At 42.8% G+C, this 14,743-nt stretch overlaps 2 protein-coding genes across 2 annotated transcripts; one reads left to right on the forward strand and one right to left on the reverse strand.

Annotated features, from left to right (window-relative positions):
* Nucleotides 1-1,039: 1,039 nt before the first annotated feature.
* Nucleotides 1,040-4,375, reverse strand: LOC310810073 (perforin-1-like). Its single transcript, XM_083677692.1, has 5 exons — nucleotides 4,308-4,375; nucleotides 3,288-3,865; nucleotides 3,013-3,151; nucleotides 2,617-2,831; nucleotides 1,040-2,435 (listed from the first exon to the last, which is right to left on the reverse strand). Exons 2-5 carry the CDS (start codon nucleotides 3,818-3,820, stop codon nucleotides 1,568-1,570), a joined length of 1,755 nt encoding a protein of 584 aa, XP_083533818.1. The 5' UTR covers nucleotides 3,821-3,865; nucleotides 4,308-4,375; the 3' UTR covers nucleotides 1,040-1,567.
* A 1,272-nt stretch (nucleotides 4,376-5,647) lies between these two features.
* paqr4a (progestin and adipoQ receptor family member IVa) lies at nucleotides 5,648-14,464 on the forward strand. The gene is made up of 3 exons (XM_083677721.1): nucleotides 5,648-7,145; nucleotides 8,647-8,865; nucleotides 9,268-14,464. Exons 1-3 carry the CDS (start codon nucleotides 6,872-6,874, stop codon nucleotides 9,699-9,701), a joined length of 927 nt encoding a protein of 308 aa, XP_083533847.1. The 5' UTR covers nucleotides 5,648-6,871; the 3' UTR covers nucleotides 9,702-14,464.
* The last annotated feature ends 279 nt before the right edge of the window (nucleotides 14,465-14,743 follow it).

Genomic DNA, 14,743 nt, shown 5'->3' on the forward strand with positions numbered 1-14,743 from the left:
TTTTATTGTTAACCGTGCTTGCTTCTCCCCCGCCCCTTCTCTCTCTCTCTCTCTCTCTCTCTCTCTCTCCCCCTCCCTCTCTCTCTCTCCAGGTTAATTCAAACGGCCCAGCCTCCCTTGAGTGAATATTTGTTCCAATCCATAATGTGTTCATTGTGATGTGTTTTTTCATTTCTTTTGTTATTGTTTTCATTCCATTTTTGTTGTGTTTTTTTTGTGTCTGTTGAGGTTTTGTTTTGTTCATGGTCCCTGTCTTTTGTATTGTTGTTGTTTGTCTGTTCCCTCTCTTCCTTAACACCTCCTCCCTGTTTCTGGAGATGTTGTGTTGCCCCTGTGTGTTTGTGTTGGTATCTACACTAATGGTCAGAAAGCACCCATACCATGTCTGACACTCTCCTCATTCTCTGAAAAGTGATGGTGGAGGTAATTTGGATGTAATGTTAAAAGAATGTGGTTCTAAGAGTTTAAAGCAATTTTCAACCAAATAAACTCCAAACACAAAACCTTCACAAAACCTGGCACCTCATTTCTCTTCAAGTCATTGCAAACTCTGATGCTTCTGCTGGTGATGTTCCAACACAAAACATGTTCTATAACAGATCTCCCATGACAACATGTACACTTTGTTCCCTTTCGCGGTCATCAACACAGCCTCATCTGTGCACAGGAAACCGCTGAACTTCCTCTCTCAAGTGCTTTATGTCTCGCTTTGACACAACAAAATGCAACAACACCTAGTAAAGATGTAATGCAAAACACACCTTATTAGACATGAGAAAAAAAGGATATTCATTCACATGCTACTCATCTTGCATAAACATAGAACATAGAAATAAGAATGTTAAGAACTGTGGAAGAACTGCTAAGAGTTCAGATGGTAGTGGCTGACATGTCATCATGTGGTGCACAATAACCTTTATGTGAAACCGCGATGTCTGCTTTGAGTCCGCTGCTACAGTTGTCACTTCTAAAACATGAAAGTTAACTCTGAATGCTTATCAAAATACTTTGCATTTGACATATAAAAGAGATCTCACAGTGTGCTTAATAAGCATTTTATTTTGCAGAGAAATGCAGCCAGTATGTCAGCTTCGAAAATGCAAGTGAAAATGACTTGTATCTAAATAATTATCAGAAGTCAAATTGTCATATTTAATTGTTAACAATGCATAGACATACACAGCAATATGAATATATAATTATAGAATGTGCAAAAAAGCCATACAAACTAACAAATAACACTCCGTAATTATAGTATGAATTATAGTATGAAACATTATTACACATTCACACTAAACATCATTACACATGAATTATTAATTTCTAATTCTACCACCAATTCAACAGCAATAATACAATACAATAATACAACAACAATACAATTCTTAATTTCCTGAATTTCTCAAAAGTTTGGATCATTAAAACACTAAGGAGCTGCGTAAAAACAAAATCAAAGCAGTAAACTGAACTTCTTCTATCTCTAAAGGTGAAGCACCGAGAAGCAGTAGATCAGAAAAAACAGGCAGGACTGGTTTTTAACATGGGTTAACAGCCTTCAAATACTGCCTCACCCTCTGCTCTCAGTGCTATGGGTTTGATTGGAATGTACGTTGGGTCCACCCACAAACACTCCCATATTCACCAGCATGTCTTTTGGAATGAGACGGGAGTGGCGTGACACATACACCTTCTCAAGATGACGATTCATGGGGGAAGGTTTGTAGTCCATACAGGTGGGACCAGTCAAACTTGGGACGCACTCCACCTCCCATTTATAGAACAAGTTCCCATGCTGGAGAACGCAGAGGTCCTCCTTCACCCCACGTGTCACATCTCTCTCACATTCTCCTAGCAAGTCATCGTCCCACTTGTTGTCCTCATCCCACACCTCAAATCTCACCCTGTTCCCTTTGGACAGATCCACGGTGCCCAAGTCATAGCGTTTAGCCCAGTGGGGATTGTTGTTGTTGTAGATGCTGGGGGTGCGTCCGATCCCCAGTCCTGCAAAGGACACCTTCACAAAGCCGTCAGTGGCGGTGGTGGTGTCTCCCCACAGGCCAGTAGCCTTTTGCACAGTGATGATCACCTTTGCCATGCCCTTGCGGGTTGGGCAGCAGTCTGGGCCTACCCCAGGGGTATTGTGGCAGCTGCAGATGCAAGAGTCTCTCGGGTCTCTCTTGATGCCTGCCAGGCAGGGCTCAGAGCAGTTCCTCCACAGTGCCTTCTCCAGGATGTAATGGCTGATGGCCTTGCGTAGGTTGCTCCGTGCCGGGTTCTTGGTGGGCAGCAACTCATGGAGGGAATCCAGCGAATAGGAGACGATACCCGGGTTGAGTGGCAGGGTGTTCAGCCATTCCTTGTAGGAGGATGGGTCTTTATCAGCAGAGAAGAGGAGCTCTGGTTCTGTGGTGTGGCCACCATTTATCTCAGTGAACCTGTCAGGAGAATGAAGGTATGAGGACGTCTTTGTGTAGGAGGGGCATACATTTCAACAAGTGTATATGAGAGAGAAGGAATGTCCATGTGCATGGGAGAGTGTGCATTATTGATGAAGTGTGTGGAGAGAGAAAGCTTTGTGTTTGAGTGTTTGAGAGGGGAAATAAGCTATTTTCTCACCTGTCATTGAAGAGACTGGAGAAGCTGGCCTTGCTCTCTGTCCTGTCCTTGTCCTCCTGGCAGTGCTTGGACTGAGTCTTCATGCTGTTGTCACCCACTCTGGCAGAGGCCTCCACGTCCAGGCACATCTTCACCTCCTCTGCGCTGAAGCCCTGAATGCTAGCCTGGCACTGCCTGATGCTGGTCACAGACTGCACAGATCCACCTAGGCTGACCTAGCAGGGGATAGGATGAGAAGGCAGAGAAGCTTTTGTCAAATAACGGATGTGCTCACAGGGAAGCTAGTATTAGCAGCACACTGAGGGGCAAAAATACTGGTTTTGTGTTTTAGTTTGTATGACTGGGGATTTCAAGATTGTATCTCTGTTACCACAGTGATATGACAATCTCTCTCACCTTGGTTATGTAATGGGTTCCAAAGTTGTCAATCAGCTTGTAATAGCGGGATTTGTTTTCAGGATTGTAGGTTTTGGGGAGATTTTTCACTGATCTGAAGAATTCGCGATGTAACTTGGGCTGCCCGGACACTCGATAGCTATTTGTGACCAGAGAGAAGAGAATCAGACAGGGGTGATTGCTGCACAAACACAGATACACAACTGTAAAATGAGAATTGAGATGGTCATAGGTAAAATCACCTCAAGGTGTCTGGGGTACCCGTTGTTGCTTACCTGTAATACTCACAGGTCATGCTGTGGCTTGTGAAACTGAACTTGTCCTTCTTGGTTTTCTCCATGGAATATTCAGCCAATTTGGAGTTGGTTCCAGCAAGCATCACATCCCCGCCTTTATTCCCTACCTGTACGTTTAGATTGACCTGCCAGTCATTCTCTACTGAAGAGCTGGTGGAGCTGACAAGAGACTCGCTGGACTGATGGAGTTTACTGGACACTTTCATGCTGCACTTTTGGTTTGGCCTCCAATCCACCACTGCCAAGGGAAGCTTCTGCTTTTTCCCCTCCAGATAGGGGTTCGTACAGAGGGTACATGTCTTATCACGGTTTTTCCATGAGTTCATGTCAATGACAAAGGCTCCTTTGCGTTCCATTTTGGTGATGTCATACCCTTCCCCTGCTAAGTTGGATCCTGGAGCAAAGTCTGCCTCTTTGCACTCATTGGTTGAGCCGATATTGCATGATTGGCAACTACAAGGGATTAAGGACAGCATGATCCCTGCCCATAGGTACATCATAAACTGGGACATCTCTGGTTGCAGCAAAAAGCAGTTTTTGACTATGGCTTAAACCCACTGAAAATGAAATGTGAGATATACATTTGAATTACAAAGTAGTTCAGGAGAATTAGAAATAAGCTCCCTGGGCATGTCGATTTAGCAGAGATTGTCATGATGTGATTTTACTAACACACACACACACTCGCACAATCTTATAACCTATGTACAGTTCTTCTTTTAAAATTCTTTTAATTCAATCCATTTTAAATTGAGTCTGTAACACAACAAAATGTGGAAAAAGTGAAGGGGTCTGAATACTTTCCGAAGGCACTGTATGTGTGTAACACAAAGTGCAAGCTTGTCATCTACCCTCATTTCTGCTTATAAAGTGCATACAACAGATATTTCACAGTGATCCATATTTTCTTTAATCATTTCCATGAGACAAAACAACTGACAATATTGTTTTTGCTCTTAAAAAAATGGGACAACTTCCTTAGCAAATCAAAACGCTCACCTTTCATCCGTCTGTTCGCTATTTGATAGATGTGCCTGTGAGAGTGTATTGGGCTGTAATGCATCTAAGTACTTTTGATCGAAGAAAAGAAGAAGGGTGGGTTGAGGTGATGGTGGTCTTTATAGAAACGGAAATACACACACACACAGCAAAAAGATGTGGTTTCAGACATGCCAGAAAAATTCGTCGTCCGTTGCGCTAGAAACAGAAAAGCAAAGGTGTTTTTCCAGTTAACACTTTATGTGTAATTGTGTCTTAACCTGTTGACATTTCAAGTGGGGGTGTGGGTTGAGTATGCTGGGAACCCCCTCTTCTCAGGGTGAATTAAAATTAGGGATTAATTGTATTCATTAGATTACTATTCATTCGATAGATAGATAGATAGATAGATAGATAGATAGATAGATAGATAGATAGGTACTTTATTGATCCCTGAGGGGAAATGAAGGTGTTACAGCAGCTCACATCACAAACAACCAAAAAACAACAACAAAATAAAGTGACAATAGAATAATAGAATAAAATAAAATAGACATCTGAAACATTACGTATGATTTAACATCCCCTAGCCTGACTATGATCACCCAGATCGAGCCAGTCGGAGGAGGAAGTGTACAGTCTTACTGCGCCCCCCCCCCCCCCCCCCCCCGCCACCGCATACCACCACTGACTGGTAGAACATGTTCAGCAGAGTCCTGCAACACACCTGCTATTACAACAAATTATATACATCTGTGCTGAAATGGCCAGTATAACAGGTTGCTAAAAGGGCCAGGGCAATGGGAGTTCAATGGAAACTGACTGAAGGGAAGAAGCTTTTAATCCTCCAGAGTGGACTGTATACTATATAAAGTCAGTATCATGTTTTTATGCCACAATACCAACATTTGATCAGGGTACCTAAATTCACTGAATTCAATGTATGTGGGGAGGGGTGGTAATCAGTACAGTTGTGGACGTTTATGTACACTACAACTTATATTCAAATTACTGATGTACACTACAAATAATATTAAAATTACTGTACAAGGAAATGACAACAGAACCATTCTGCAATACAAATAGATTAAATTTCTGCCGGGGGTAGGCATCTTTCAGGGAGGCTAGCATGAAAAAACATTATCTGTAAAATAAATAAATAAATAAATAAATAAATACACACACACACACACACACACACACACACACACACACACACACACACCCGTGAACACACGTTTTTTTTCTTTCATATGGCGTGTTCATGCCATAAGGCTTCCGATTGGCTAATCAAGGGAGAAACGCACAGCGTGAGTGAGGCATTTGATTGACATGTCATCATTGTTTACAATCACACAATTACACTCACTCTGGTTCACCATAATGTAAAACTTTGCTGTCAGTACGCTGCCTCACTTTCCAGATAACCAAGAAAGAAAGAAAGAGAGAGAGAGAAAGAAGCTATTTAAAAGACATTAGAGACAAGAAATTATAAGATTTAATGCAGATAAAATAATAGAAAATGACCATTCAAATTCAATTTATATGACGCCGATATGCTGGGGAGGACAATGCGGACAATTATTTTTCCATCTATTCCACAGCCTCTCACCTCTCCCATACTCCCTTTCACACCAATACCACACTCGGCTCTCTCTGTACCCACATTGTATTAGAACGTCACAGTTCTCCAGCCCGGCGGTAGCTGTGCCGGGTAGTGCGGGCATCAGCCGATGAGGGACTCGAGGCCGGTGAACGAACCACATTTGACAACCTTGTGTGGATGGAATCTGATTTGGGAATCGGGGAGTAATACGCGAGGAGAATCGGGAACTTACATCAGTATTTTTGAGCGTCAAATTAAGTTAACGGAGGAAGTCTTTCTTATGGTGTTTTGTTTGAAATCTCCCGGTGCAAATCACAGCACGCTAGCTCGCTCTGACTTGGGTCTCCAGACATCATCAGCTGTGGTCGGTGACAAATTCTAAGCAACCAGAACATGGATCCTATTTTAAATGTGATTGAGGAAATTGGGCGAGAGCATTTTGTTTTTATTAAAGTAGCTATGACCTGCTAACCCTGCGTTGTAAATCTGACCGCTAGCTAAACCCATTTTCTGTAGTCAGCAGTATCAAGGTAAGGGGTAAATGGAAGTAAGCTAACGCTAGCTAGCATCACTGGACTGTTCTGTATGAGACTGAGCTATCAACCCCTGCATATTAGCTAACCATGGCTAACAGTGTGTGCTGTAGAATGTCCTACCAGTGAGGAACTACCATGAATTGTACTTCGTTAGATAAACCCCGAGAGTTGTTAGGTGTAAAACAGGCAATTATGAAATGTTATATATAATGTATATCACGGGCTTACACCATGTATGTGGTTGGCCTCGTCTTTGTCAACCCCTGCGGATGACACAGGTAGCGATTTTTAAAAGCAAACAGCGGGGAAAAAACGCTGTCGCCGGGTAGTGGTGCTGAAAAGAAAGAACTGATTTTCTGTCGCTAGCTAGCTAGCTATATAATTAGCTAGGTAGCTAGCTAGCTAGTTTGCAGTACAATAAACAACGCCTGAAATTGATATCAATGGTGTCAAATAAATTTTTATTCGCAATAATTCTGTTATATGTGTATATAGGTGTACAGTCATTTTTTTACTTTTTTGGCGGAGTCGTTTTAACTGTTCTGGTTGCTATGGCATTTTTAAATGGACCCAGATTATTAGACTGGGCAAATTCACCCCCTCATCTTCAATTCAACAAATACGTCCTGACCGGATACCGACCCATCTCTTCAGTCCAAGACTGTATCAGAAGCCTGTTCTACCTGCACAATGAACTGGGAAACATATACACACATGGTGAGTACCCTACGCATACTGAAGCACTAGGTTTCCATATTCCCGACAGTGTATCGGGGAGTGTAGCGATGTTTAGCTCTAACTGGCACACTAGAAGCATGAGTAGGAAATTAATTCAGATTACATTCAAATGTAAAAAAAAAAGTGTTGTTGTGTCTGTTTGTATGGGGGTAGAGAAGAGCGCACTAATTTGCTCTCTGATTAAATCCTCTTCATTTTCAGATTGACCAGACCAACTGTGCATGTCATGCCATGATCTCTAGCATATGATTCTTGTTGACCTCAAGTGACCTGATCTGTCCCATAAACTTACAACAGTATATGGGATCATGTCATCAATTGTGTGCCAAAGGATTGTTGAGTTTTGTGTATGAGCCAAATTTGATAAGCACGCATGCACTGGCCCTCCAACTTTCATTAAAATAGAAAGGATTAGCGATTATCAGGGCAAGGGTAACGTATGCTTGACAGAAGGAGGAAGCATTTATTATTTAAAACCTTCGAATGATAGATTACTGACAGTTGAGCAGGTGTCCTTAAATGTCCCTCCCATACTATGCCTGTATTATGCAAGAACAAACAGTTAAAGTCTGCAGTAAAGCCCATTCTGAGAAACGTTTAATCTTGCCAGTTAAGAGGGCTTTAAAGTGAAACCACTCAGAAACAAATACAGAAATACAAATGTGTTACTTAGTAACGATAATTAAAACACGTTTTGGGTAGCCCACTACTTTTGGCTTAGGTTTTAGTAATTTGTTTGCGCCTGAAGCCACTGCACCAACATTGTAACATGCAACATGATATGGTCAGCACAGCACTAATGCTTTTGGATAGAAACAGAGCTCCTGGTTATGTTATAGTAGTTCATACTTGGTGCCCTGTGGAGAGTCAGTCCAGTTGCTCAGTTCAGTGGTGCTGAGTGGGTTGGGGGCGGGGGAAGGGGGGGGGCACAGGCAGAGGAGATAACACACTCAAAATAGATGTGTTAGATGGCATTGGCAGTATCACCTGGCTGGGACAAATGATTTGACATTGGGAAAGGCAGAGTTGGCAAAAGAGAGGGAGGAAGGCGGGATGTGTATGAGAGAGAAAAATGATGATAAGTGTGTACAGTGTGTATCAAATTTCAAGGACCAGATTTTGCTCACAAAGCACCTCCCAGGAGCTAAGCACAGCAACCTACGCTGGTCCTCTGTAACTACAATGCAATAGCACTTAACCACTGAAACAAAACAAGAGCTTAAGGTGTTCTTTTACTTTTCCTGTTTCCCAGGGAAATACTACATGATTATAGGCCAACATTTGACCTAAGTGAAAAAGTAAAACCTAAACAGAATCTAAATCTAAACAGCCTCCAATAATCTTAAGCTGTTTACAAAGCTGCTTACTTAATGTACAGGGTCACAGAACCCTCAGGCAGATTGCACTGTAACACCCCTCACCTACTCCTCCCCTACCTCCCCCCCCCCCCCCCCCCCACACCCCAACCCCCTCCCCACAGGCATCCCTCTGCTCTGCTTCTTGGTGCTCCTCCCACTCAACATCCCCTGGTCCCAGATCAGTGTCACATGGCTGGGTGTGGTCCACTTCCTGGCCTGCCTGTCACCTCAGCTGGGCTCTGTGCTCTACCACCTCTTCATGAACCACGAGGGCGGGGAGCCTGTCTACCACACCCTCCTCACCCTCGACATGTGCGGCATCTGCATGATCAATACCTTAGGTAAGCCTCAGGTGGGCTCCTCTGTTGCAACCGAGGCTGAGCTGCTCCTTAGTTTCTTTCTTTCGCCCTCTCTGCTTTTACTTCTTTCTTTCTCTCTCTCTCTCCTCTTGCCTTTTAAGGTCTGTTCACTCGGGCTCCCTCTTTGTGTGATCCACTGTCATGTTTTAATATTTACATTTATGAAGCCTACAGTAGGCCCATAGCATCTTGAGTCACCCCATGCATATACTGCATAGCCATAATTAAGTTACAACACTAAACCCCTGGCTGTGAAGAGCAAAAATCAGTTAAGACAGTGTCCATGGTATGTGCTGGGATGAATAACTATATTTCTCTGAAAATGCCTCCAATAAGGTAGTGTAATGACTGTGTCTTAACTCGGTGTTCCTGTGTTTGATTTAGGAGCGCTACCCATCGTATACAGCACGCTGCTCTGTTACCCCTTCACCCGTACTGTTGCCCTGTTAGTCTACATCCTGTTGTCCAGCTACGCCATCTACTGTGCCATCACGGCGCGGAGTAGCGTGCGGCGCCTGCGCTCCTTTGCCTGGCAGGCGCTGTTTCGCTTCTCCTTCTTCCTGCTGCGCTGGGTGGGCGTGGGCGGAGGGAGCCCCACCTCGCTTCGCCACTTCCTCACCATGGACGCGCTGGCCGTACTGGGCGGAATCATCAACATCGCGCGCATCCCTGAGCGCTTCCGCCCGGGCCTCTTTGACTACTGGTGCAACAGCCACCAGATCATGCATGTACTGGTGGTGGGCTCCATCCTCTACCTACACTGGGGCGTGCTGGACGACCTGCTCTGGATCAACAGCTACCACTGTCCCTCAGACTGACCCCCGCCCTGGAGGAGGAGCAGCGGGTTACAGGGTTTTGCGACCTCTGGGGGGGGGGGGGTAGGCGGTACATTGGGACTGATTGAGAGGTAAGGGTTGTGGAATGGGGGAATGTGGTCGTGCTGCATTCATAAAGATGTGCATGGAATGTGAGATTAAGTGTTCTACATACATTTAGAAGTTGATGCGGGCTCAAAGCAACCTAAGCAAGAATGTTCATATCTGTGTCCACTTTGCCATTATGTGTGAGTGGCTATCTATGTTAGGTAACACACACAAGGATTGGATAGTGGCTTACTGGTCACACGCACTAACAAACACACGCACACATGCACGCGCGCGCACACACACAAACACACACACACACACAAAGGAGTCATTGGGTATCAAATACTATACTAGGAGAAATGTCTGCTCAAATCATCATCATGTGCCAGTGACATTACACATGAGCAATAGTTTACATGGTGGATTTGATGTTTACTTATCGTCATCTGTCAATTACCGTTTCAAACTATCGCTTTTTTGTTCAAGTTGATCCGTCACTGACATCTGAGTAGACAGACTATTGGGCTGATTGATATCATACGCACTGAGCAGGAAGTATCTTTCTCTCAGTTGTCAGACTATTGCAGCCTATGCAGCATATCAACTTTTGACTTAATACACACACACACACACACACACACACACACACACACACACACACTCTGTAGCATGCCTACATGCTTGTAGTAATGCACAAGTAATGCACACAGCACTCCCAGGCCTGTCACAAAAGTCCTATGGAACTACTTGAGTTACTAGAGAGGATTTTATTCCTCCGTCATTATTTCTTCCATTATTATGTTTGTCTTTCCCCTTTTCTCACTCTGTCTTTATACTGTCTGTCTGTCTGTGTCTCTGCTTCTCTCTGTGGGCAGACAGAGATGAACTGGGAATGGGTAAGGGGGGGGTTCATTCCTTGGCTTGTGAGCGTGTTGGTCTTAAGTTGACCTTCTTTAGACCGCATGGTCACAGATGAAGTGCAGATTGTAGATTGTCATTTGAATCTGGACATTCAGTGCCAATTGAATACAGCCATTCTGGATTGGGACTAATGAAATCTTATGTAAATGTTTACAATTTCCGTTGTCCGTAATACTATGTCCTCTTTATTTATTCACTAATATTGATATTTAAATTGACTGATTTCTCACAGAAATGTTGAGGAATTTTGTTTTGAATCAGGGTTCTACAAGAATAATCTGTTAATTTATAATGTTTATTTAATCTGTGGACGGTTGGAAAAAGGGATTTTATGATTTGTAGTGATAATTTCTTTTTATAACTTTCTTTTTGCACATTTGTTTGTTATTGTTTGTCAAACAAATCAGTGAACATATCACATAACATTGCTAATGACACAGAAAGTACAGGTCTGTAGAATGTGGCACATGATTGATCCTCTACTCTTTTTTTCTTCTTCTTTTTTATAGCGCAGGATTGATCTTTGTTGACTTTAAACAATTACACTTTTGCCACCAAGCAGGTTAATGTTCAAGGTCACAGAGCCCTCAGGCAGATTGCACTGTAACACCCCTCACCTACTCCTCCCCTACCCCTCCCCTCCTCCCCCACAGTATTAGAGAGCCATTCTCTGGTGTTTTTACAATTTGAATGCACTATTATGTTTGTTTACTGTCACAAAACAACCCTAAAGACAAGGGTTAGCCAGTGCTGCATGTCCCCTGTGAGGGTGGAAATGGCAGACAGCTAGACAGTTATAAACTGTCAGTGGCCAGAATATTAGCCAAGAATTATGCACTGCTCACAACTCTAAGATTGGGCGTTAGTACTTTGCAATGAGTTACTCTGAGTGGAAGTATGGAAATACTAAGCTGATTTAAAGTGGCATATAGTATTTTAGGTGGGCACAACCAAGCATGAATGAACCCCTACCCCTCTCACCCCCTTTTAAATCAGAGTAACCAAGGGAAACATGTTATTTTGCTTAAATGAATGTTTGAATGAACAATTATGGTTTTATTGGCACACTAGTTTCTTCACTGGATTATTTCAGTTTATGGTCTGAATAACTGTACAATGTTTACTTTTTGGAATACTTTAATATATTTATTATTGTTTAAGGAATTATGTTGAAGCTTGAGACCAAGCATTTTATTTTGACATTTTCATTTGCAATGAGGGACCTTGAATTAGTCAATGGGACTAGATGAAGTGGCTAAACGAGTCTTGCATGTTTCTGTATGACATTGCACTTCTGTAGACCACACACACACTCACACACACACACACACACACACACACACACACACACACACACACACACACACACACACACATATCCACACACAAATAGCCTCCTCACTCATTAATTGCCAAATGAAGTCTGGAAAGGCCTCAGGTGTAGACGCACACGCATTGCTCACATTGAGTCAAGAGTGAGGGAGAATTTCCTCAACTCCCCCACACACATGCCTCACTTAAACTGCAACCTCCAACCTTGCTCATGTTTGAGGTTGTATTGTTCTCCAGCCCCCGTGTAACACCCACCCCTGTCATGGTGAACACATCACAACCGTTTCCACGGCCCCCTTGTAACTTCATAGGCTAAAAATTATTGTATTGCAGTGCACTGAATGAAACAGTTAATGCATGTTAGTAGCTCTCATACCGTAAACCGATGTCTCTTTAGAGGACATCAGTCTAGTATTAGCCAAAATGCTTGTGCATTGTATCCTATGACATGTCATGTGTCAGTCACAGCTAAGAGTTTCTACATGCAGTCAGGGGAATGGGGAGATGATGTATTTACCAGTAGAGGTGTATGAGGGACTAGAACAGAGGCAATACAACTATATCAAATAAACTGCACTGTTTATTTTTTTTTCAAAAAGGGCTTTGGATCAAAGTGAATACCAATAATGAAACTTATTTAAAGTCCATATAAATAATGTAAATACATGTATGTATGTAGATTATATATACATACGGTGAAAACAGTATATACTCTGATACCTTTTTATACATATGTAAAGGGAAGAAAATAAAATGTAGAGACATGGAATTAAATGTATATCGCATCAGTCAATGCTCTAGTTCAGAGCGAAGTCGGAACACGTGAGGGATTGAGGCGTGGTACTGTGTATTTAATATCAAACACATCTGTTTGCTTAGCTATTGACATAATTATGTAAGAACACAGATACAACTGACATTATTTTCAGTTCTGTTGTGGAGATGGGTAACCTGAGGGTTTTTTATGAGACCCAGGTTTAAGAAGGCTTTTGATCATTTAACCTTTTATAATATTTGGAAAATACATGGAACAAAGAGGGGATTGGGCATGTGAATACCTCTGATTACAACTGGATATCTATGCATTATCAGATACAAATACATTACCACTCAAGTGGATGTGTGTTCAACTGGTATCTCAAATGTAACAAAGAAAACAAGGGTCAGTTTAGTTCTCATCTCTGGAGTGCTCTACTCCAACATCCTGGGTTCTCCACTTCTCAGGGTGCCATAGCAGTAGCTGTGACATTGATGCCTGGGGTTTCCTCTCTGAAACATGGGGTTCAGGGGCGGTCCATTGTCACTGCTAAGGACTGTCCCCTCCATTTGGCAGTCAGGCCAGGGACTCAAGTAGGGGTTTGAGGGTGGGTAGTTCTCGAAGTAAAAAGGGTAGTTCCTAGAATACTGGATTAGCTGGGGTGGGCTCTCATCGGAGAATGGGTGGGAAGAGAGTGAGACAGTGGAAACAGGGTAATAGACTGAACTCACATGGAAGGGAGGGAGGGAGGGAGGGGTTGGAGGATGAACAGAAAACCATTTTTCAGAAGTCGAACCAGGCCAGCAATCAGTCATTGTCCTTGTCTGTATATTCTGCTCTTCTAAGATGATAACAATGACATGATGTATGAAAACATTACTAGCATTATGGAAAATGTTTTTGTTTTTAGTACGCAGGTGCCGGATAGCCTGTTAATTACTATTTATAAAGGATTAACTGTCAGAACTATTGTTTTATGATGATAATGATGATACTTATTAATAATATTATTATTATTATTAATAATACTGTTTTTCTGTGGAAGATTGGTACTAATAATGATACTGTCCAACTCGTGTACAGATGATGAGACTGCCCTTCTTCTTTTGGACGAAGGGAGATTTCTTGAGGGTCTGCCTGTTCATGTGTCTGTCCTGGTTCTTGGTCTGTCTTGCTTTTGTAAGTGAAATGAATGGGTGTTCCTTTGGCGCCATCTGGTGGATGTTATATGTACGGTTGCAGTTCACTGCAGACACGGTAGCTGTTTATTGTACTGTATGTCACTTGACTGGCATACTACTCCTATCAGTAGTATGACTTCACCCTGATGGAGGAAGTGAGTGACCAAACCCTCTATGTTCAGGGTTGCACCAACCAGTTATGTATGTATAAGGACCATGTATGTTTGAACATATGAGCTGATTTATAGATCTCATACTGTATGTATGAAGCCTGTGTTTTAGTGTGTTTTTTTGTCTTGTCTGTCCGCTCCATGTGTTCATGTGGGTGTGAGATGCACCCTGGTGTGCCTCATCAGCCAGTCTGTGTTCTGAACACATTTGTTCATTTGTGCACATTCTGTATCTCCCTGTACATTTAGTACACGTGTCCATCGTTCATGTCCTGCGTCCACACAGACAGGCCCTCTCTCACTCCTCAGTCTCCAGCAATGATTGTGCAATAAACTGAAGTCTATATTTTTAAATCTGCCTCTGCGTTCTCTTTTGTCTTTTGTCTCACTTCTCTTGTTTGTTCTAGTGGAGAGGTTTTCAGTGGCAGAGGGGAGGGGGATGTGGGGTTGAGGGACGGTTTGGATAAAGGGATGCATGTGTCTTCTACCAAGGCCGAACTGTATCATTCTGTTGGCTCTGTGAAAGTCTGCACCTGTGTGACATCATCATCCTAACAATATGTATCCCCATCACTGGCCATTCTTATGTTCTCCATACTGTTCACATACATTATACACACACGCTTAGATTGG

Source organism: Argentina silus, assembly GCF_951799395.1.
Source record: "Argentina silus genome assembly, chromosome: 9".
Taxonomy (NCBI): domain Eukaryota; kingdom Metazoa; phylum Chordata; class Actinopteri; order Argentiniformes; family Argentinidae; genus Argentina; species Argentina silus.